The sequence below is a fragment of the Crocuta crocuta genome, unplaced genomic scaffold (assembly GCF_008692635.1).
Source record: "Crocuta crocuta isolate KB4526 unplaced genomic scaffold, BGI_CrCroc_1.0 scaffold176, whole genome shotgun sequence".
NCBI classification, from domain to species: domain Eukaryota; kingdom Metazoa; phylum Chordata; class Mammalia; order Carnivora; family Hyaenidae; genus Crocuta; species Crocuta crocuta.
Window position 1 is genome coordinate 5,236,087 of NW_027531905.1, and position 24,859 is coordinate 5,260,945.

Here is a 24,859-nt window from a genome sequence, read left to right on the forward strand (position 1 = left end):
TTGAAAATAAAACCAAAACACCTCACCAACAGAAATCTTATAAACATAGTTTTTATTCTTTTCTTACCTTCAATGAAAAAGGCCTGATGCCACCAAAACATTTTTTTTTTTGAAACTCAGTAACTAAACACAGAACTTGAGAGCCCGATGGTTATTTTTCTAGACAAATGCTGAATGATTTATACTGCTTTTAAAAAATAACGAAGATCTATTTTTATTACTCCATTTCTTCTTAAAGTAGCAATATGCCCTCAGATTTTTTTTCATAAAAATCTAAAATATATCTAGTAGTCCCAAGTATTTTGTATTTACATTTGTTCTAAGTGTTTGTTTCATTAAAACTTTTTGGAAATAAGTGCACTTCTAAAGAGAAAATAAATATGAAATAAAGACAAGAGGAAATAGTCATGGTTATAGAACAGTTGTTCTGAATGTTCTGAAACGTAACAACTCAAAGAGAACAAGTTTAGGTGCTAGGAGGTCTCTCTGCCGATTCAAATCTCAATTCATTAATGTATTGGTCATCCAAAGAAGAATCACCAGTTCTTCTAACCAGTAGATACTGCTAGATTGTCTCAAGGTTGTCTACAACAAAATACCAAAAATAAATGAACTTAAAAATATTGTTTTAAATTCACAGATGTACACAAAGATATATAGATGTTTTAAAAACAGAAATAGGATTCTATTATAGAAATAAATGACTCCCTATCTTAAGCCTTAGCAACCAAAGAAAGTTTTGAGTATCCCACATGTTAGTTTCCATCCCACGAATAGCTTATTACATCGGCTATATATTCCACTCAGAAAAGGTTGACTTATAAGAAATTCCTTGTTTTCAGATAGCACTATGCTCCAATAAATTTAAATATTTAAAGCTATGTTCATAAGAAAAGCATAAAAGAAAAACATAACTTGCTTTAATACAAAGGTTTTTTTAATAAAAAAGTCCGAGTCTACATTAAATCAGGAAATCAATAAACCTTAATTATACAAGCTTTCTATATACTTAGAAAAACCAAAAACACACAGTTTATAATAAACCTCTTTAATTCAAAATAGAGTTTAATTTAAAGAAAATGTCATTATGCTCAGTTGCTTAGACCGGGTTTTGTCATTTAAATTAAATCGTTCACCTGAAATATGGTTACGTGTATAATAGAGAAAATTCAATCTCGGGGTACTTTGCAAATTATCCAGCTAATTTGCATCATGAGTCAAATTCTTAGCTTCCAAAGGGCAGACACAGTCTTTAGTTGCTTTTAGAGAGGCACTTAAGAAATGCTTTTGACGAAGAGGAAACCCCAAAGATGGTGAATCACTCGGTCAACTCCAGGGAATAATGAGACTCTAAACTTTCCAGAACTGCCCTTCCACTGCCAAGAAATCACAACTATTTCCAAGTTCTTCCTGCTAATAAAAATGAGGGAGATAGAAAACAAAATGCTCTACTCTTATTCAATTAAAAAGTAAACTTCATCTCTCTCTCTCTCTGTCAACTTGAATTAATGACATTTTTTCTATACTGGGATAGTCACTATGTTACAACTAGAGAGTGATGTAATTTCCTCCTATCTTACTCATTCACTATCACACTAGCAAAATNGATGAGGTGGGGTGAGAAAATCTTATGAAACTGAGAAGTTTCAGATTTTTAAAAATTAGATGCAGTTATAATTAGAACCAGAGTTGGTCAAATTGAGATAACCCCAGAATTGTAATACTTCTCCCCCACTCAGCCACATGATCCAAATAAGAAAAATGGAAATGAACTATCAGATGAACACATAGTAAGTGCCAAACAAATACTAGAAACAAAGAATGGATGGAAGGAAGAAGGAAGGAAGGAAGGGAGGAAGAGAGGGAGGGAGGAAGGAGGAAAGAGAAAGAACAGAGGGAAAAAACAAACAAACCCCACACCCCAGGACGGCCCTGTTGAAACACTGTGGCGCTACCTCGCAGCAATGTCGATAAAAGCTTCTGTAGATGTGCGTAATGATGCTATGCAGTTCTTCCCCATTAAGAACATGCCTACAAATAAATCGTCATTTTAGATTTTGATCACAGATAATTTATAATGGTTGTAATTGTATCTTAATAAAAAACCTCTTATCAATTAACAGTTAAGTCAAACATTAGGTCATTCTTTGATAAAATGTTTTCCTCAACAAGTACTTTTGAAACCAAAACCTCAGAGAGTCATTTTAGAATTAAAGGATTGAGCTAGAAAAGATTATTCATAGGGAAGTAGCTAAAGAATTTGGTGCTGAAGGCACCCCCCTCCCCCCGTCTTCTCCTCACAACCCAAGCCCCCACCCTGCCCGCATTTACTTCCTTAATTTCACTTACATTAACCACAGGGATGTAGCTGAACATGAACAATATTGCCCTTGAATGAACTGACCTCTATCAAAGCTCTGTCGTGTCCGAATATGGCATTCCCACAGGAAAGGAAAACTCTACTCAGTGGTGAACATCCACTCTGTTCAGGATCTTTGGTACATTTGGAGTGTAAGAAAATAATGGCACAATAATACAAGTGCTATCAAAGGAAAATCTTCACCAAAAGAAACAAAAGTTAACCGGCCATGATATGGAACAACTTTCTAAAAAACCAAAGTAAGTAGCTCTTTGTTCTCCATAAGTCCATTTACATGATCAGAAGGTCGACATTTAAAAAAATAGTTTAATAAAAATACACCAGTTCTACAAGCAGCCTTCATGGTCATTTCTTAAATTCAACTCACCATAATCAAATCAAAATAATGCCATGTTCTCTTGTTAAAAAAGAAGTCCTTTTGTCACAAGAAAAGCAACTTTACACTTTATATAATACAGTACATCTCCCTATGAGTATACAGACTACGTATATAAAGGTCATCAGTACTTCTGAATGCAAAGTAACTATAGTAGTGGAGTGCTTGAGTGAAGGTGTTGAACTGCCTCCTTCTTATAAACCTGTCACTCCCAACTGTGGAGTTTGTGAAATGACATGATGATAAACTCTTTTTTTTCTTTTTTAAGGGACCAGTGTATTTCCTTTCTAAAATTTCTTAAAACCATTACAGAAATTGCCTTCAGATATATTCATTCTACGTTATGTCCAAACCAACAGGGCAAGTTTTCGAACACCAACTATGGAAGATGGCTTTTTCAGGGTGTGATTATCTAGACCCATAAGATCTGCAGTAGGACAGCGATACTGTGGTGTTACCTACACGTCAGCCTATGCTGCTTTCAATGATATGTTTCTCCTGAATTGGTTAGAGGTGTTACAGTACAAAAGCCACAGCACACACAGGCAGAATGGACCTCAATACGCATGTAGGCAGTGCAGTTACAGAGGGATGTACACTTCTTTTATTCCAGTACCTTCGTATAATAAAGTTAACAAAAAATAATAAAATATTAAAAAAAAAAAAAAAGCCAGCTGGCACTGCCAACCAATTCCTGTAGTAGTCTCAGAAATCCTAATCCGGTAGAATTTCCTCTTGTGCTCGGAGGCACCACTGTCTTCGGGAGTTTTTCAGTGTCTTGTTATCTACGCCAAGCAAGCCTGGTGATGCAGCTACCTGAGTTCTCTTGGTTGTGGGCGAATGTGATCTGCGTTCATAATTTCCCAGCTTTCATGTAGGTGGGGATAGAGCCGCGCTGAGTCAACCCTTCAAACCTTTTATAGGTATAATTGAGAAAAACCCAGTCTTTGGATTTGTAGTCCGGCTCTGTGGTGTTTGGCACTAGAAAGATAGAAAAAATGAACCAAGAGCAAAGGAATTTCATTAGTGAAAATGGCAGCACCCTCATAAACTATTAATAGTGTTAGTTGTGTTATGGTGTCTTACCTGGTTGTAAAATATCAGATTCGGGAAAGTCATCAAAATTTGAAGTATCATCAATGCTTTTGATTTCTATAGGGATTGCTGCTGGCCTTTCCCTATAAAAAAGTATAGAGTAGCATGGTAAATTTTCCTGAACTCTTGATTTTCCAAAACTTAACTCTACTTGCAAATTCTGCACGCTATTCTGTGGATATCAGAAAAACCAAGGAAATTTATGGTGGCCTTGAACACTGTTAAATGGATTTCATAGTTAAGTATAGTAAAAAATTACCATTTACTTGGGAGTTTTTATATCTTTGTATCCAGTCTTTCTCATGCTGGGTTTTTTTGGCTTTTTTTTGGTAAGCAGAAAAATAAGACTTAAAGAAAGGGAAAGTTAGAACAGAAGAGATTGTGTTCAAATGATTTTATAATTGTATAAAATATGCTGGATATTGTGGGTACTGGATTCAATCTAAGTCACTCAGGAATAGATTTCTTCTAGTAGAAGATCCATACATTAAAAGTCATGGGTAGAGGGGGGCACCTGGCTGGTTCAGTCAGTGGAGCATGTGACTCTTGATCTTGGGATCATGAGTTCGAGCCCCACGATGGGTGTAGAGATTACTTTAAAAAAAAAGATATTTGAAAAAAAAAACCACCTTTTGGGAAATTAAGGTGCTCACAGAGTCAAAGGACTATATATTTGTGATGAAATCTAAATCCAAAACCTTCTGTCATATAAATTTTAAGGGAATCAGGGACATTAGGTTAAAAAAAGTCAGTCATGAAAATACCTTGTCATGCTAAACATGTTTAAGTATAGAAATAGTTGAAAGAAGCTATCTATTTCTATCGCTTCGGTTTTTTTGAACAAACACTTCCCTGGATGTATTAGGTGATAAGTTAACAAAGCCTGTTATGTAAAAACATGTATTTTCCCCAAATCATTCCAACTTATTTATACTTAATGTGGTGAGTTAGTAAATTTACATTAGTTTAGTGAAAAGAACCATAGACTTTGGTGTCTTAAGAGCTAATCTCTTGTCATTAACTAGCTGCATGACCTTAGGCAGACAAGTCCCTGCTCTACAACAATTTCCTTATGTCAAAGCAAGAGATTGGACTAAGGGTCTCTCTACGTGTCCTTCCAACTGTAAAGAGCGGGGAGGCCTAGTTCTGCTCAAGTTGATGAGGCAGACACAGTATATGCAGCACAGCAGTGAGGAAGAGCCAGGACCCCGAAATCAAACTGCCCGTGTCCAACTCTGGTTAGGAAATTCTCACAAGAGTACTACCTGTGGCACTGTAGGCAAATTACCACTCCATGCCTTAGTTTCCTCATTTGTAAAATAAACACGATAATAATAGTACCTATTTTATAAGATTTACTATGAGGATAAGATTAAAAGTGCCCAAAAGTTAACAACTCAGGAAACAACAGATGCTGGCGAGGATGTGGAGAAACGGGCACCCTCCTACACTGTTGGTGGGAATGTAAACTGGTACAGCCCCTCTGGAAAACAGTGTGGAGGGTCCTCAGGAAACTAACACTAGAACTCCCCTATGACCCAGCAATAGCACTGCTAGGAATTGACCCAAGGGATACAGAAATGCTGAGGCATAGGGACACATGTACCCCCATGTTCATAGCAGCACTCTCCACAATAGCCAAAACATGGAAAGAGCCTAAGTGTCCATCAACAGATGAATGGATAAAGAAGATGTGGTTTATCTATACCATGGAATACTACACGGCAGTGAGAAACAATGAAATCTGGCCATGTGTAGCAACATGGATGGACCTTGAAGGTGTTACGCTGAGCTAAATAAGTCAGTCAGAGAAGGACAGATACCATGTTTTCACTCATATGTGGATCTTGTGAAAGTTAACAGAAGATCATGGGGGAGGGGGAAAAAACTAGTTACAAACAGAGGGAGGGAGGCAAACCATAAGAGGCTCTTAAATACAGAGAACAAACTGAGAGTTGATGGGAGGGGTGGGGGAGAGGGGAAAACGGGCAATGGGCCCTGAGGAAGGCACTTGTTGGGATGAGCACTGGGTGTTGTATGTAAGCGATGAACCACGGGAATCTACCCCAAAACCAAGAGCACGCTGTACACGCTGTATTTAGCTGACTTGACAATAAATTCTATTTAAAAAAAGATTAAAAAAGAACATAAGTACTTGGAATAGTGCGGGACATACAATAAATGATAAAAAACCCTTAGTTATTATTACAAGAGGTAGAGTGCCTAGCACACGGTCAGAGCTCCGGTGAAGATCTGCATGGAGGCAGTGACACAGAAGCTGTCGCGAGAGATGAAGAGGAGCTGGCCAGGCAGGGCAGTAGGACAGGAAGAGGCAGAGAGAAGAGCATTTCAGCGGAATGAAGAGCTGCTGACAAGGCCCTGAGGTGGGGGGAGTGGGGAACAGCGAGACGCCACCGCTACCGATGAGGGGAGAGCCGCGCCCCGCAGTCCTGAAAGCAGGGAAGGACCCTGAATTTTATTCTCAGTGCAAAGGAAAGGAAGAGAGCAGCATGATCAGATTTCTGTTCCTAAACTGTCAGTGTGTGGAGAACGGTCCAGAATTACTGAAGGTGGTTTGGCCATTAACCGAATAAAGGACAAAGCTTACAATTAACAATACCAGCAAATTCCTTTTTAATGTTTGTTTATTTTTGAGAGAGAGAAAGAGAGCGAGCGAGCATACACGAGAGGAAGAGGGCTGTCAGCACAGAGCCGGATGTAGGGCTCAAACCCACCAATGGTGAGACCATGACCTGAGCCAAAGTCAGACGCTTAATCGACTGAGCCACCCAGGCGCCCCTACTACAAGCAAATTCTTAAAAGTTACTTGCATCATTTCACTTTTCCCCACAATGTTTAAAAAAGGCACTGTATCTTCTTATAACTTCATAAAGAAAATGGTATAGTAGAGAGATGTAATGTGATGTAATAGCACAAAAACGAGGGGCTGTAGTATGAAATACAACATCTCTGTTGTGCTCACATCAGCCTGCATCACGTAACTCTGAATATAAAAGTTGAAAGAGATGCAAAACACATGGTTTTCCCCGTAAAGTGGACATTAGGTAAAATGAGACATTTTGCTATCGCCAGTATAGTCTTGCTCCACATTATCCAGAAAACACTGATTTACTAACATTATACCAGTGCTACCTCTTGTATTTAATCTAGTAGAACCAAAGACAAGTTGACTGCTAAATCCAGCTAAAAAAACCCACAAAAACCCTGTTTTTACTTCAACGTCTCCCATTCACAGCCTAAGAACATACCTGATGTGCCCCCAGTCTACACCTTCAAAAAAAGGATGACCTTTTATTTCTTCTACTCCACTATTTCCAATTCTGTTTTCAGAATCAATACAAAATCTACAAAATGGAAACAGAGAAATGATGATATGCAAAATACGGCTAAAGTACTCTATTTGCATTTTTTTAAACACTTCATTTTTTTTCTCGGTTTATCGAAGTTAGCTCTGTTTATTGTGGGAAGTGTGGGAAAAAATAGAAATCCTCTGTAATCGCACTGTACAGCGATAACTTATTACAAACAGTGTGTAGCCATTTCCTTTCAGTCTTCTATTACAGTTTTTAAAATACATGTTAGTATAGTACTGTTTTAGAGCTTTTTTTTTCGTTTAATACAGTGAGAAAACTTCCCCACACCGTTAAATGTTTTTCTATAACTTCATTTTCTCAAATTTATATATAGAAATATGACACTTTATTTAGCTAGTCCACTATTATTGAACACTTCGATGGTTTTCAAATTTTCATTACTAAAAACCTATCATGATAAACATATTCTACCTAAATTTTTATATATACATCATCTGCATAAGCAAAATTCTTAGAATTACTGGGTCAAAGGCCATATACAGTTGAAAGATTTCTTAATAATGTGCCGTCAATTAGCTGTCGTTGTACGTTGTCCCAATTTATATTCCTTGCAGCCATTCACAACAATCCCGAATACTTCATCTTAGCTGAGAAAATGGAATGAAATCCTGTGCTTAGTAACAATTTCACATATAGACCTGTGATATAAACTAGCAATTTTCTTTCCCTTTTCTCTTTAATGAGGGAGGGTCACTGTATTCCAACAGGAGTGACCTTTCAAACAATACAAGACCTCTTCCCTCTTCTTTTTTTTTTTTTAAGTTTATTTATTTATTTTGAGAGAGGGGATGAGCCCACGCTGGGAGGGGCTGAGAGAGGGAGAGAAAGAATCACCAGCAGGATCCACGCTCTCAGTGTAGAGCTCAGCTCAGGGCTCAATCCCACAACTCGGGGCTCAGTCAGACCTGAGCCAAAATCAAGTTTACCTACTGAGTCACACAGGCACCCCACCCCTTTCCTCTTCTTAACTCTTACTGTTTTTGCTGCATACTTCCTTTTAATTGTTCGCAGTTTGGGGTTTTTTTTAACCTTTTCTTTATTGATCTCTTTGACTATACAGATCAATGGTGGTCCCTTTCTTCCCACAAGAGTAAAATGGGATTTAATCTTTTAGGTACCTGTGATGATTTAAAATCTGACAAACTCCTCTAGGGAATTAATCACTAACCTAAGAATTAAGTCCTTGGCTTTCTCAGATATAGGAACCTCTGGAGGAAATACCAAAGTTTCTTTCCAGTTCATCACTTTTCTATATGTTTCTTGAGGAGTTTCAGAGCAGAAAGGTGGATATCCTACATATGAGAGAAAACAAAAATTTTATCAGTTTTCATAATCAAATATGCTATACCTACTACATATGTGCCACAAGAAACACAGTCGCCCTAAGTGCTCCATTCAACAATAAAAAAAGTCCCCATTCATCAACTTGTAATCAAATTGCTAAAAAAGGCAATAAAATTAAGAATTTAAAGCACTGCTCCCTTTACCTGAAAGGCCATGCAGATATAATTTTGATACAGAGGAGTTCTGGTTAAATCCCTCTTCCTGAATCCCTACAGAGCTCATTGGTATTTATTGTGTATTTAATACTGGGGGGTGTCAAAAATTGGTTTAAAAGAGTTCAGATATTTTAGCCTATGATATCAGCAATATGTTTAATCAGGGGCACTCACAGAAAGTTATATAGTATGTACATAAGCAGATGAGAAAACATACCTATTAGCATTTCATACATAATCACTCCCAAAGACCACCAGTCACACAATTTGTTGTAACCAGTCTGCATAAATACTTCCGGAGCAATGTAATCTGGCGTCCCAACTGTGGAATATGCCTGCAAAGGGAGAGCTTATCAAACGAGCATGCTTAAATATTTTTTGAAAGATCTAAGAATGGCTCACTACTGGAAAAAGCAACATGTACAGAAGTTAATTTTTCATTTAATATTTATTTTGCATGTTTATCATGTAGACAGCTTAGTGATAGGAACGAAATCAGAGAAAATGTTATTTAAGATATGATATCTGTCCTCCCAAGAAGCTCAACGAAGTTACTGATATATTTAGCCCTAAATCCTGCGGCAACTAATAAAGGGAGGGCTCACTAAAGTAGGCGTGGGATACTAGAAGGTAGAGCTATACTACCCGCTGTCAATTACAGGAGGGACTGTCAATTACAGACCCCATCAGAAGAATCATCAACAGGGAAAGAATCTTCAACCACAGCCCTGACAGTGAAAGATGCACACTATATCTCCTATGAGAAAACTTCTCCTGCAACTCAGCTAAGGAGAAACCTTCAGCACCCCGAACTCTTGCTGTTCTCCAATGGACTTCTGCTCAAAACAATGCCTTCCAAATCCTCCTTCTTCCCTTAAAATACCATTCCTTTTCTTTGTTGGACTTGCCAATGCTTTTGCCATAGCTTGTATGCCTTGAATTGCAATTCTCGGTCCTTCCCAAATAACCCATTTTTGCTGGTAAAGTAATTGTTTTATTTTTAAGGTTAAAAATCTACTTCAAAAAGAATAAGGAGGTTGAGTCCAGTGGGCCTGGGTTCCCCACTCACTACTGGTGTGTTCTCAAGCAAGTTATTCAACCTGTCTGAAGCAAGTTATTCAACCTGTCTGAGCCTCAGCCTCTGCTTAGAGAAAAATGGGAGTAATAATACCTGTCCTAACTCAGTTGATAGGAGGGTGAAACAGAAAGGAGTGTGCTTTGTAAACTGCAACCGACTAGATATATAAACATCCGGTATTTTCATTCTAAACCTAATTCCAGGGAATTTCATTCTTAATTCATATAGAAATCTTACAAAAACAATTTTTTAAGGCAGTAGTTCTCAACTAAGGGCACTATGCTAGGGACTGTTTGAAAATGTGTGACAGCAGATTTTGTCATTTCAATGACCTGATGGGTGTGCTGACTGGCATTTAGTTGGAAGGGGGCAAAGGGGCGGATTTCCTGCCCCAAATACTAAGAGTCCCTCTACTTCTCCCTTGGTAAATAAACACTGAAGAAGTCATGATGATGGCCATGAAAAGTATAAAACATGTACAGGAGTAATCACCTGTGAATGCTCTGTAAGTAGAACTCCCACCATATTTTTAAGCACTATTCATTTTTCCCCTTAAAAGTAGGAAATACTGCAATTCTTCTCAGTTGTAAAATCTGATCTGAAAGCGGCACATTTAAAAGTAGAAGGAAGTTTTTGTGATTATTTCATGGCTCCATACATTAAAAAAAATTTTTTTAAGCTTTTAAAAACACTGAAATGCTTTTACAAACACAGGAAGCTTGCAATTAACTACGTGGGCCAATGACAGAATGAGCTCAATCACACAAAGGCCATTTTATTTGGTTTGAGAGGGTATTAGACCTTTCAGTCTATTTGCCTTACCCAACACTCCGAGAAAATAATGAATTAGTTTCCCTGTCATCAATTGGTTGACTTTAACAAATATTTACAGAGTCTCTATATGGGCAAGCATTGTATAAGAAATCAGGAAAACAAAGTCAAAAGGCACATTCCTAACTCTGAGAATGTTTCTGGATCTAGTTAATAAAGGGAAAGAGGAAAGGGCACAAGCAATCCTTATATTGATTTGCTAAGTAATAAAGGAGAAATAGTTTGGGTAAACATAGTTTTATTCCACTTTCATTAAAAAGGTAATGAAGTTTACCTGTGGTAAAGTCTGCTCTCCAGTTTTATTTTATCTGTTTTATTGCAATACTGTTAACATGCCAAACTTCCTATTTACTTTGTCTATAAAGAAGTTCTCAGAGACACACAACCACCTTACTTCTGCTAATTGATATTTGTTATTTCAGAACAAGTATGATAAATGGAAACCATAAGGCATTCACTACAATCGTACTCATGTCCATGAGTTTTATATAAAGTGCTAATTACTAGTAAACAGGTGACTTAACTATAGATATGAGCCATAAAATAAAGTTAAATTAGCAGTCACTTTGCAGGCAAGGCAATGTTACAGAGAAACTAAGAGACTCATGTGATTGCAGAAGAAGTTCTATCATTGCTACAAAGTAGGTACTAATCATTGTGAAGATACAAAATGATCAAGCAGAACCAGGTGAAATTTTAGGAGCAGGGCAACCTTTCTTAAAGCCACAGCTGACTTACCAGCTGTCTTCTGTTCTTCTTCCATGTCTCTGCTTTCCTCTTTGAGTTCATGTTCTGAAATGCTAATGTCAAGAAGAGAGATTTGTAATCATGAGGGAAAAACTCTACCAAAAAAACAAATTCAAACATATACAAGTAAAATACATTGGTTTAAGGAGTGAGGACAGAGAAAGAGAACTTTTAGTTCTCAACAACCAGCTACACTAAGTTAACCTCTAAAAAAAAAAATCAGACTTACAGAAGTCACTCGGCGGGTTGTGTGTAAGGTTTCTGTAGAATTCAGTCCTATGGGCTTTCTTTAATCCCGTGCATAAACCAAAATCAGACAATTTTACATGACCCTAAAAAAAAAAAAATCTAGTAAAATCAATAGATTATATCGACTTTGAAACAAAAGCCTAATTACACATTTTTCCTTTTAAATGTAATCATTATAAACATTCTTAGCTTATAATCCATATAGGTGATACATAAAATTATAAATATTTGATGATGATGATTTTCAAGAGTAGAAAGTGTTAGAAGATAACGACAGTCATATTCCCGTGATGTCATTTCACTCTGGAGTCCCCTCCTATTGCATCATTCTATGACATCACACAATTGGGCAAGGACATAAATTGTAGTTGCCCATTTTCAATCACAAAATCAGTTCCATCACCCCACAAAATAATCAGCAACCCAATATTTCACCAGTTTATTCACATGCCTTAGCATCCAATAATAGGTTGTCTGGTTTAATATCCCGATGAATGAAACCCAACTGGTGGATTGCATCTATGGCCAGAACAGTCTCTGAAATGTAGAACTGTGTCTCCTCCTCTGTCAAGGTATCTTTTTTCATTAGCAATGTCATCATGTCACCTAAATAAATGAAAATAAGTATCATGTATTAGAAGCACCTCAAGCTTTCTCTGTATCCGTACAATCTATGCCTGATTTTTACATTTTACAACCCACCCAGTATATCTCCAACAGTCTCTAGGGCCAAGTAAAAAAAGAAGTTACACTGCATTAGCAAAAGTTTCATGACATCTAATGATTTTAAGGTAGAAAGTTATGTGAAGTCAAATCAGAGCAGAGATGATAATGAAGTGATATCCACCACTCAACATCCAGAATAGGATAATATACTGAACTATGAAAATGAATCAGAGGAAACGTGCTAGAAATGGGATGTATTCTTCCAAATTCAAGTTTCAAAAATATTCAGAGCTCTTCAGTCCAGCAAAAACAGAACATCAGCTCACCAAAAGACATTCTTTTATTTTCCAAGATTTTTTCTTTAAAAGGGGACAAAGAATAAACAATAGTGAACTTACAGTTCAGAAATGACAGCTGTTAATATTTTTCATGATAGTTCAAGTCTTTAAAAGAACAACAACAACAAACATGTAGAAGTATTCTTCGTCCTCCATCCCATTTCATTCCCCTTTCTTTTTCTGCTGAGTAACCATGATCATGGATTTGGTTACTATGAATTTATAGCCTTTGATATATCTTTTAAATCACATAAATGGTACGTGTAATTCCACAGCTGGCTTTATTACTCCACCATTTCTGACATCTTACTGAAATGAATAGAGCTCCTGACTTTTAACAACTGTAGAATAATTCATCACCTAATCGTGCCATATTTTATTTATCCAGTCTACTAACGGTCATTTATCCTGCACGCAGTGTTTCACTATCACAACAATGCTGCAATGAACATCTTTCACGAATCTGTTGTATGCATTGTCGGGGAGAATCTCCGGGGAACACACTGGCTGTAGAGTTGCCCGAATGTAGGACTCGTGCCCTTTTCACTTCACGGCTATCTATGAACTGCTCTCCAGAAGAGTCAGAGATGAATTTACGTGGAAGAGAGGCCAGTTTCTCCCACGGTCTCATCAGACTTTTAATGTTTTTACTAATCAGATGAGTGTGAAATAGTATCTCACTCTTCTTTTAATTTGCATTGCCCTGAATATAAGCAGAGTTGAACACCTTCCTATATATTTATAGACCAACCCGAGTTTCCCTTCTATACATTATCTATCATTTGCCCACTGGGTTATTTGTCCTTTTCTTTCTTTTTTTTTTTTTAAGTTTATTTATTTTAAAAGAGAGAGCAGGAGCAAGAGAAGGGCAGAGAGAGAGGGAGAGAGGGAATCCTAAGCAGGTTGGCAGTGTGCAGCCTGATGCAGGGCTTGAGATTCAAACCAGGAGATCACGATCTGAGCAGAAATCAAGAGTCTGATGCCCAAATGACTCAGCCACCCAGGCGCCCCTTGTCTTTTTCTTTAGTGACTTATTGTTATTAACTCTAGACTTGTAACAATCTAATTATATGCCGTAAACCCAGAATGGTAGTATCGAAAATGTGCCAACTTATCATTCTTTTAAAATAATCTGATTTGTGGTAAAAATTAGCATTATTATGGGAGGAACTATTGGAAAACCATGACTGCCTATGTAAAACCTCCGAGCTAGGACTCTAACAGCAAACCTAATCGAAAGGAGAATAATTTCATATAACGATGTGCTTGTGTCAATCTGTCATTGCTATTACGTTTGCTTTTACCTCCGGGAAGAAATTCCATGATCAGATAAAGGTTCCTCTTATCTTGAAAACTGTAAAACATCTTCACCACCCAGGCACCATCTGCTTCTACCAAAATATCTCTTTCTGCTCGGATATGGGCCACCTAGATGAATGCATTTTGAAAAAATAATCGCAACACATCATACATTTTTCTAGTTTACCTCTTACAAGTATCCATCCAGTTCCTTAATGGTTGTGAAGCAAAGGGGGAGTTTTTGAAAAGATTTGAAATATATATGCATGTTCATATTCTCATTACATATAAAGAACCTCTGGAAATAGTTTATTTTAGCTTTTATCTTTAGGCCTGGAAAAGTGGAATCCACAAGTTCGTTATAGGGAGCCTAGGCCCTCTGAGGTAGAAAAATGATTAGTCTGAAAACCTCCCAAGCAGAATCCCCGTTTGCCAAGGATCTTAGCTTTGTCATAGCACTTCAGGTCCTGGTCTGACTTTTAAAAGTTGAAAGTAGTAAGCAATGCTTTACAGTTTGGTATGACAAAGGCATGGTCCTTAGCAAACTATTTTTAACTGTTATTGGTCAAAGAAAGGGCCGTATGTGCTCATTAAACATTTGGGTTTTTAAAAAAAAATTTTTTTTAACGTTTATTTAATTTTGAGACAGAAAGAGATAGAGCACGAGCTGGGAAGGGGCAGAGAGAGAGGGAGACACAGAATCTGAAACAGGCTCCAGGCTCTGAGCTGTCAGCACAGAGCCCGACGTGGGGCTCGAACTCACGAACCGTGAGATCATGACCTGAGCCAAAGTCGGACATTTAACGGACTGAGCCACCCAGGCGCCCCGGTTTTTTTTTTTTTTTTTTTTTTTTAAGAAGTAGACACATTTATAATAACTTTGTATGATTTTGCTAATTACAGTAACTTTATTTTATTAAATATAAAACCTCAAAAATATCTATAAACATAACCTACAGCAAATTAGCGTAACTTTTGGGGGGTTTGCTACTGATTTGTCAGACACACAATTACTAGGGATACTTTTATGTGAACATTTTGTAGTCTGAAAAATGTTATAAACAGTGATCTGTTGGGTTGGTATAATCAGTTTTTAGACGTTTTTGCATTAATATATTTATGCATTCGTTTCAAAGATTAACAATAATATTTGATTTTACCCTTTTGTTATTCCCATTGTGCATTATTATGAATTCTGGCCCAAAGCACAAGAGAACCCAGATTTCATAAACTTTTTCATGATAAAGAAATAAGATCTGCTTAAAATGTCATATCTGGGATTACCGTATTTATTACCTGGTGCAATAAATGCTCTGAGGGCAAAGCACAGGAACAACAGCTGAAAACTATGAACCTGTTTTCTGGCATCAAAAAACCTTATAACCTCTCTGGATCTGTTTCATAAAGTGAAAAATAGTATCAAAATTTGTACCCATTGTCTTTTACAAAGTATTTTAAGGCTGGTAAAGGAAAAACCTCAAACCTCTGATGCTGCATCTGGTGCTGTCAGGAAAAACTATATCAAAACTTGTCTTGATTGTTTTTAAATGTCTTAAAGTCAGGTCACAGGACGTCTTCAAAGAATAGGAAGTTATCACATATAGTAATCTGGTAACCACAATACCAGATTAGAATCAAGAAGAATCAAGAAGTTAAGTTGCTACTTAATTTTGTGGATTGGCTAGTACTGAAGTAAATGTGATACATACTTAAAGTAATGACCTTTCAGAAGTGAGTGACTCAAGTTTTCTAAAATGAAATTCAATGGTAGAAAATGCACACCATGCAAAATAGACTTGATGTTTGGGCTCCAGTGGGATTTTTCCATGCACAGGAATGAAGAATGGTCAGAAGCTCTTCAATTTCTGGCAAAATATTCTAGATTGGTGCTGTCCAACAGAAATACACTGCAAGCCACATATATAATTTAAAGATTTCTGGGGGCCACATAAAAAGTAAAATAAAACAGGGGAAATGTTTTTTATTTAAAAAAAATTTTTTTTAATGTTTTTACTTTATTTTTTTGAGAGGGACAGAATGGTACTGCGGAAGGGGCAGAGAGAGGGAGACACTGAATCCAAAGTAGGCTCCAGGCTCTGAGCTGTCAGCACAGAGCCGGACGCAGGGCTCGAACTCATGGGCAGTGAGATCATGACCTGAGCTGAAGTCAGAATCTTAACCGACTGAGCCACCCAGGTGCCCCAGGGGGAATTAATTTTAATAATAAAGTTTATGTAATTCTATGTATCTAAAATGTTATCATTTCAGTACATAATCAATATAAAAACATTATTGAGATTTTTTTGTGCGGCATCTTCAAAATCTGGTATGTATTATCAATTCAGCCTAGCTCTACTTACGTGCCTGGTAGCCACATGCGGCTAGTAACTAACGAACTGCTCCTTTTGTCCTTCCTCCAAAAGCCTATCCAGGACTAATCCCACAGGGCTTAGCTAGATCCTGTTAATCTCTTTGTCTTCCACCTCTACGTCTTGACCCAGGCCTTTATTCTTATCATTATCTGTGCTTCTCTAATACAATTCAGTATTTCAACCTTCCTTGAGTTCCAAACCTCTTCCCTCTGGAATCAGTCTGTCTTCAAAAAAGTCCCCTATCATCTCACCTCTCGATGGTTCCTATCACCTTGTTATCTTGCCTGAAAATAGGCTGTTTGCTCAGAGTTCTGTCTTCCTGCACAGTGAGTTCTCAAGAATGGCCTGCTTTTCTCTCACACCTTACTTGGTGAGGGGGTAGGTTTCCTCCTCATTTTCATGCTGTCTCAACCACCGTGACACTTTCCTTCTCTGCAACTCCTTTGAAGTGCATGCTGTGAAATCCCATCAGCCATCATCTATCCTCACAGCTCTCATTTATAGAACTCCCAGTCAATCCCTCTCATTCATGACTTCAGCTCATGGCTCACCAACTTCCTTTCTCTCTTTTCCACCCATGGATAGATTTCAACCGCCATAAGGATGAACCATCAGCTACCCTATCTATTGATTGACTTCTTCCTCATCCTCACCCATCTCTTCCACCACCGCACGTCGGCCACCATGGTAACCTTCTCATTACAATAACTGTATCCCTTCTAAAATCTCAATTTTGAGGAACGCTTTTTAATGTTTGTTTATTTTTCATTTCTTTTTGAGAGAGAGAAAGCACACACGGCAAAGGGGCGGGGGGACAGACGATTTGAAGAAGACTCTGTGCTGACAGCAAAGAGCCCGATGTGGGGCTCGAACCCAGGAACCAAAGAGTGAGATCATGACCTGAGCTAGAGTCGGATGCTTAACCAACTGAGCCACCCAGGAGCCCCCCTCCCTCTTTTTATTTTTATTTATTTATTTTGAGAGAGTATGAGAGAGCGCAAGAGCGACAGATTGCATGTGAAAGTGGGGGATGGGCAGAGAAAGAGGAAGAGAGAGAATCCCAAGCAGGCTCCACAGAGTCCAACATGGGGATCAATCCCACGAACAGTGAGATCATCACCTGAGCTTAGTCAAGAGTTGGACACCTAACCAGCTGAGCCACTCAGAAGCCTCAAGGAACCCTCCCGTCTAATCTCCACCTTTTGTCTTTCCAGATCTTATTCTTGTACTTCAAGACTCCATGGACTCTACAACTTTTTCTCGCTTAGTCTCCTCACAATTTCATTTCTTTTTGTATCCAGCCTAGACTCCATCATTATGATCACTCTTATAATGCTTTAAACTCCCTTGTCCTCTTCTTCCATTGTATTTTCCTACCAAAACATCAAAACATCCCCAAAGCAACTAAGTATTACTACAGAAAGATTACCTAACTCTGCTAACTGGTTTCACTTTACATTCCTGATTGCCAATCTCCACGGGTATTCAACTGTGTTTCCCTAGCAAGTCTGCGTTCACACCATTCAAGTCGATAGTTTTGACTATTTCACAAATTCTCTGCCCTTATATCTCCAGCTGGCTATCTACTCTGAGATGATGGCCTCACTTATTTACACTCAGGCAGGAACTTGGCACTTGACACTACCAGATCAGCCACCCTGCATTTGTCCCCGTTTTCTCTGCCTCTCCTTCCTGTTTTAATGGATAAGTACGTGTCTATTCCTATCAAAGACCAACTCTTCTGTCTTCCAATGTGTTCCTATAATTATCTCCCCTCTCCTGCATCTTCAATTTTCTTTCTGATTCTTCCAATCGTCATCAAACACTTCCTGTCTTAAAAAGAGAAAGAGAGAAAAAAACCTCTTTATCCTAAATCCCACTTTACAAATCTGTTCTTTGTTCTGCTTCACATGAAAGATTTCTCTGTGCTTACATCTCCACTTCTTGCTTCCTGTAACACTATTTCAGTTAGGCTTCTGCCCCCCAATTCACTGGAAATGTACTTGCCAAGTTGTTAATCTCCATACTGGGACATCCACTGGCTTGTCTTCCTCCTTGTCCTCACTTAGCAGCATTCCACATAGCTGACCACTCACCTCCTCCTCTAAACACTTTCTTCTCTTGGCTTCCAGGGCCCCTCCCTGATTAGATGTTCTCCCAGCTCGCCCTCCCTGATTAGATGTTCCCTCTCAGTCCCCTTGGCTGGTTTCTCTTCTGCCTATTGCTCTCTAGGGCTTGGATCCAGGCCCCCTTTATTTCTCTATCCAGATTTGTTTTCTAGGCAATTTCATCTTGTCCAATTACTTTAAATATGATCAATATATTGATGGCTTCCAAATTATATTTCTAGTCAAACTTCTCTCTGTATTATTCTAGCCAACTGTCAACTCAATACCTCTTCTTGGAGATCTAACAGGCAGCTCAAGCTTAGTATGCACAAAGAGAACTCTTCATTCCCCTCATCTCCAAACCTGTTCTTAATTCAGTCTTTTCTGAATCAGAAACAACACCATCGTGTACCCCATTCCTAAGTGAAACTCCAAGTATGATCCTGATTCTTCTATTTTTTCCTCACTCCCATCACCCCTCCTCTCATCCCCCAATAGGACATCGCAGAAAATCCTGCGGACTCTTCCACTAAAACATACACTTGGTCTGCAGGACTTTTCTTCAGCGTCACTGCTGCAGCCCCACTATAAGCCACAGTCACGTCCTGGCTGGAGTTGCCACACAGTCTCTCAGCGGGCTTCTCTGCTTCAACTCTGGTTTCGTCTGTCAGCAAGCAAAGGGATTGAGTCATCTTTGTAAAACATCAATGCCACTCCCCTGTTCAAACAAGAGTGTCCTCCCCTTGCATTGAGAATAAAACCCAAAGGTTCTGTCTTGGCCTTCAAAGCCCTGTGTGATCTTGTCCCTGCCTACCTCTCCCACCACTCTTCCCGCACTGAATTCTAGCCACAAGGGCTTCCTTCTCCTCTTTGAGCAGGACTAGACTATTCTTGCCTAAGGGCCTCTGCATTTGCAGATATTTGTTCTACCAGATCTTTATCTGCCATTCTTTCTCATTACTCAGTCTTTCATCAAATATTCCCTCTTTAGAGACACATCCCTCCTAAACCCAGGTCATCTGCATCAATTTACCCTTTTGTTACAACTTTCCTTACATTCTTTCTCAATCATGACTACTTGAAATAGCTGTCTGCCTATTTCCTCACTACTGGAAGAAAACAATGATCAGGTTTGTCCTGTTAACCACTGTATTCCCAGAACTAGAGCACATTATAGGCACACACGGCACATCACAGGCACCGAATAAATACTTGTTGGGTGCACAGACTAGAAATAGTGAAAGAACCCAGTGAAAATTCAAGAGGGCATGTTTAAATGAAAATCAATAGTATTCCGCTGTAATACCAAGGAAGCTTCGGTGGGGCTTTTCTGAGCTGCCACGAAGGTGCTCGGTCCTTCAGAGGAAGCTAAGGCCACACTGGGGGGAGGCCCTCAGTTCATCCAGCAACTAGCAGCAGGCCAGACACAGCTCTGGTCTGCACCATGGCCTCTGTCTCGGGACTCCCCTGCTTCTGCTCAGTCCTCATCCCGCGGGACCATGAGCGGACAGTCTAGGGTCAACATCCTCATTAAAGCAGCAAGTACAGATGTTGAACCTTTCTGGCCCAGCTGGTCTCCAAAGGCCCTGGCCAACGTCAACATCAGGAGCCTCATCTGCAAAGTAGGAGCCGGTGGGCCCACCCCAGCAGCCAGTGCTGCACCAGGGGGAGGTCCCGCTCCCTCCACCACGGCTGCCCCGGCTGAGAAGAAAGTGGAAGCAAAGAAGAATCAAAGGAGTCTATGATGACATGTGCTTTGGTCTTTTGGACTAAACCTCTTCCTCAACCCATTCAATAAAAAGCTGAACTGGTGGGGCGCCTGGGTGGCTCAGTCAGTTAAGCGACCGACTTCGGCTCAGGTCATGATCTCACGGTTCGTGGGTTCGAGCCCCGCATCAGGCTCTGTGCTGACAGCTCAGAGCCTGGAATCTGCTTCAGATTCTGTCTCTCTCTCTCTGACCCTCCCCTACTCGTGCTGTTTCTCTCGGACTCTCAAAAATAAATTTAAAAAATAAATTAATTAAAAAAAAAAAAACCCTGAACTGGTAAGTAAGCTTTAGGCGGACACTAGAAGGCTGAAGTAAAGAATTAGGTAGAGAGAGGTACTATCCTCCCTCTGTGTCCCCACTGTTGAGTCCTTCTCTAGCATATGTAATCAATTTACGGTTCCATAGAGTATCCACCCAGACTAGACACAGAGGTGAGTACATAAAGTAATATCATTGATGTTTTCAGATTTATGGCCAACCCTTAAACTGCATTAAGTCACAGGAAACATGGAGAGTCCAGGAGTATGAGATTAGAGGGGTTACAGATTTTAGAACTATGTAAAATCGGCAAACTCTCAGGAGACTGGTCTTGCTTCTATGTGATGGGGGATAAAGGAAGCTGAGAACTGTCCTTTGTTTTCACTGAAGTCAGAAAAGAAGGTCTTTTGTTATGGACTGACTGTGTACCCCTCGCAAGCCCCCCAAATTCCTATGGTGAAGCCCTAACCCTCAGGGTGACTGAACTTGGAGATGGGGCCTCGAAGGAAGTAATCAAAGTTAACGGAGGTCATGGAGGGAGAGGGGGAGAGTGTCCTTGTAAGAAAAGACGCCCAAGAGCTCAGTTCGCTCTTGGTGCACACACCAAGGGCACTCTGTGGGAAGCCATCCACACGCCAGTAAGCTCACCTCGCCAGAAGTCAAACCCTGCCATGATATTGATCTTGGACTTTTGGCCTCCAGAGCTATGAGAAAATAAATTTCTGTGGTTTAAGCCACCCACTCTGTGGCAGCCTAAACAGGCTAAGACTTCTTCAGGTTATAAATCTGGAAGAAATTTTAACTTTAAGAATTGAGAAACAATGGAACAGGCTATCAAAAACAATTAACAAGACTATATACAGTAAGATGTGTAGATTCCTTTTTATAAATTCCAATATTTCCATTTCCTCTACACCTAGCCAGTGGTGTTCCTCTGGTTACATGTGCTAAAGAACTCATACCTGCTCTTTTTCAAGCATATCAGCTTTTCTCAATATCTTCATTGCATAGATATGGCCTGTATCTTTCTTCTGGACCAGCCGCACCTAGAATGTAAAAATCGATCATACTATCAATGTTAAACAGTCACTACTATTGATTTAGGAGCAAAAGATAAAGAGTCCTTTAAAGAGACAGTGGCAATTTGCCCCTGCTTATGTTTTAGGAATTCCATTAAAATTAAACTGTTTGATGTAGTAAGATATTTTAATATGTATTTTAAACTGTCTGAAGATATTCGCTTTCAATAGCAGTGCCTTTAGAAAAGAAGTAACCTCGGGGCACCTGGGTGGCTCAGTTAAGTGTCCGACTTCAGCTCAGGTCATGATCTTTTGTCAGGCTCTGTGCTGACAGCTCAGAGCCTGGAGACAGCTTGGGATTCTGTGTGTGTGTCTCTCTGTCTCTGCCCCTCCTCTGCTTGCACTCTGTCTTCTCTCTAAAATTAAATAAACATAAAAAAAAGAAAAAAGAAAAAAAGAAGTAACCTCTCCAAATGCTCCTCTTCCTATAACTTTCAGAGACTCAAAGTCATCCAAGCCAAGTCTGGTCCTCTTGAGCCGTAAGAACTCTGTTTCCTTTCGGGCATGCTGTGATCGGCGTAACTTTTTCTGTTAAAAAAAGGCAATTTAAAAAGATGAGTTTTGTTTTCAGGAAAGGCTACAGTATTAAGAAGATAAGGTATATAAAAATGGGAGTAATGTATCTTAAATATTATATACTAGCACTAGAAATTATTTACCAAAGTCAAGTATTCGTTAAGCATGAAAAGAATAAAGCAATCTTAAGAAACTATTTTTTATTTTTAACAATTGATAAATCTTTATTCTTCATGTGGACTCCATTAAATATTTTACCTTAATGAGATTATCATGTATTTCATCTATGTGCTAACTTAATTTATAAATAAAAATTAAACTTTAGGAAATGCTAATAGTATTCTGGTAATTATTTTTATAGTCAGGCAATCTACTTTGCTTCACTTCCCTAATTTCCAAGGTTGTTCTGTCACAACTACTGAGAATTAGGACACCAAAATAACATAACAGCAGTGTTTCCATAGAGATTTGCTTTTGACAGGGTTTTTTTCTTAGATAAATTTTAATAAACTCCTTGAGATCTGGCATACAACTTCCTAAAAATATGAAATTGCAAAAAAAAAAACCCCACATAATGATTACATGAAGAATTCATTAAAATATTGAAGTCAGTAATTTCACAGTTCACTCTCTAAAGATCACCAAAAATAACCGCCATTAATAAGAAACATTATGAAATACCTGCAGGTTACATTCGGAATAGGCATCTATCTCATTGTCCTAAACCTCATTTTTCCCCTTCCCAACAAAACTCTGTTGACATTCTGTTAGTTCCTAGTTGAGGTAACATATAGTGAGAAATAAACAAAATCAAAAAAATTAAGCACCTGTTCATCTTCAAATGAACCCTGCCAGGTTTTCAGGAGTTCAGTCGGAGGGAAAGGCAAGTCAAATGACCTTAACAGCTCAGAAGCACTGCTTTTAAATGCAGCACAAAGTATAACCACTGAGTAGTCTCTTACTACTCCTGGGTGTACCTGCTTTCAAAAAGGTTTGGCAAACTATCAATTAATTGGAAATCTGTAAGTGTATATCCCCAATGCAACGGAATTCTGATCCTTGGAACAAAGTTCATCTAAGAAAATGAAATCCAGAAATGATGTTTTCAACTTAAACATCTTTTCGCTAGGGGTGCCTGGGTGGCTCAGTCAGTTAAGCGTCCGACATTGGCTCAGGTCATGATCTCGCGGTTCATGGGTTCGAGCCCCGCATGGGGCTCTGTGCTGACAGCTCAGAGCCTGGAGCCTGTTTCAGATTCTCCCTCTCTCTCTGATTCCCCCGTGTTCACACTGTCCCCACCTCTCTCTCTCGTCTCTGTCTCTCTCTTTCTCAGAAATAAATAAAACATTAAAAAAAATTTTCTCTAAAGACTGTATTTTTAAGTCATCTCTACACGCAACATGGGGCTCAGACTCCCAGCCCTGAGATCAAGGGTTAACATGACTCTACTGAGACAGCCAGCCACCACTGAATATCTTTAAACAGCTGAATGAAGTTATACACTCAGGCACATCAATGGTAGAAATAATGAAGACTATTTTTTTTGTTCAAAAATGCTCATTCATTGATTTTTTTAAAATAACTGAAATACTAGTAAAACAAAAGAGCCCAAAAACGTAGCTTGTTTTAAGACTATAATTAAAAAGGCCACATGGTGGCACTATAGTATCATGTCTTTCAAAGCAGTCAGGAGGGTTGGGGGGGGGTTGTTTTAATCACAGAAATGAATGAATCTAAGAATTTTAGAAGACATTCTGGATTGTTGACTTCATGGACTATAAAAATGGAATACAGTTGGGTGTAGTTTCAGAAACTTGTCTAATCCAAATGAAAAAGATGACCTTATTACCTACTTTAATAAATTGTGCTCAAAATCAACAAGAGAGAAGACACTAAAGAAAATAATGTTCACTAATATTTGATAGGTTGTGGAATGCAGCAAGTAAACAATATTTACATCGTGTGGGGCGCAGCTATATAATGGCAAAAAAGGAGAATCACAAGTATATGGAGCACATAATTTTACAAAGATGGGACATCACTATAACATTGTGAGGTTACTTTAAAAAAAAGAAAAAAGAAAAACCTATTTCATGATCTATTAGTCTTAAAGTCGGTGTTGCAGTCTGCAGGGAGCTGAAGCAAGCTAGGGCTAAAAAAAATGTACTGACGACACGTTGAGCAAAGTAATGCACAGAATTGTTGGACCGCTATGTTGTACACCTAGTGTAACACTGTATGTTAACTATACTGGGAATTAAAAACTTAATAAATTCAAAATATATATACTGATGAAAAAAAGCATGTTGATGCATCTGTTCATGACCTGTGTAGATTAAACAACCTTGAAAACCAAATCACGTTTTTGTGGTAATTATATCCTTTTTCACCAAAGAGAACAAAATCTGGAGACAGGTTTAACATTTCATGGCTCTCTTTAAAAGCAGCTTAAATTTGTCTAGTTTGGTTTTCTATGAGAGTAAAGAACATTCCATGTCTGATGGGATTTTCGTAAGTGAGATGAAACTAGACACACATCGTTTTCTTCCTTTCTCCATTCCTTTTTAAATGAGTGTTCCTTGGGGCACCTGGGGTGGCTTAGCTGGTTGAGCATCTGACCCTCGGTCTTGGCTCAAGTCATGATCTCATAGTTCCTGAAATCAAACCCCACATCCGGCTCTGTGCTAACACAGAGCCTGCTTGGGGTTCTCTTTCCCTTTCTCTCTGCCCCTCCCCAAGCTTGCACACTCTCTCTCAAAATAAATAAATAAACTTAAAAAAAAAAAAAAAAAGGGATGTTTTCA

The 24,859-nt window shown here is 38.7% G+C and overlaps 1 protein-coding gene across 5 annotated transcripts in view; it reads right to left on the bottom strand.

Annotated features, from left to right (window-relative positions):
- Positions 1 to 2,666: 2,666 nt before the first annotated feature.
- STK38L (serine/threonine kinase 38 like) overlaps positions 2,667 to 24,859 on the bottom strand; it is an 81,054-nt gene continuing 58,861 nt past the window's right edge. For all 5 annotated transcript variants that reach the window (XM_077774463.1, XM_077774464.1, XM_077774465.1 and 2 more), the window contains 11 exons: positions 21,945 to 22,067; positions 21,423 to 21,506; positions 13,959 to 14,082; positions 12,102 to 12,256; positions 11,631 to 11,733; positions 11,393 to 11,454; positions 8,963 to 9,080; positions 8,415 to 8,538; positions 7,121 to 7,216; positions 3,843 to 3,934; positions 2,667 to 3,737 (listed from right to left, as the gene is read on the bottom strand). In XM_077774463.1, coding sequence (XP_077630589.1) covers positions 3,610 to 3,737; positions 3,843 to 3,934; positions 7,121 to 7,216; positions 8,415 to 8,538; positions 8,963 to 9,080; positions 11,393 to 11,454; positions 11,631 to 11,733; positions 12,102 to 12,256; positions 13,959 to 14,082; positions 21,423 to 21,506; positions 21,945 to 22,067 — 1,209 coding nt within the window. In that variant the 3' untranslated portion in view covers positions 2,667 to 3,609. The remainder of the gene's footprint in view (positions 3,738 to 3,842; positions 3,935 to 7,120; positions 7,217 to 8,414; positions 8,539 to 8,962; positions 9,081 to 11,392; positions 11,455 to 11,630; positions 11,734 to 12,101; positions 12,257 to 13,958; positions 14,083 to 21,422; positions 21,507 to 21,944; positions 22,068 to 24,859) is intronic.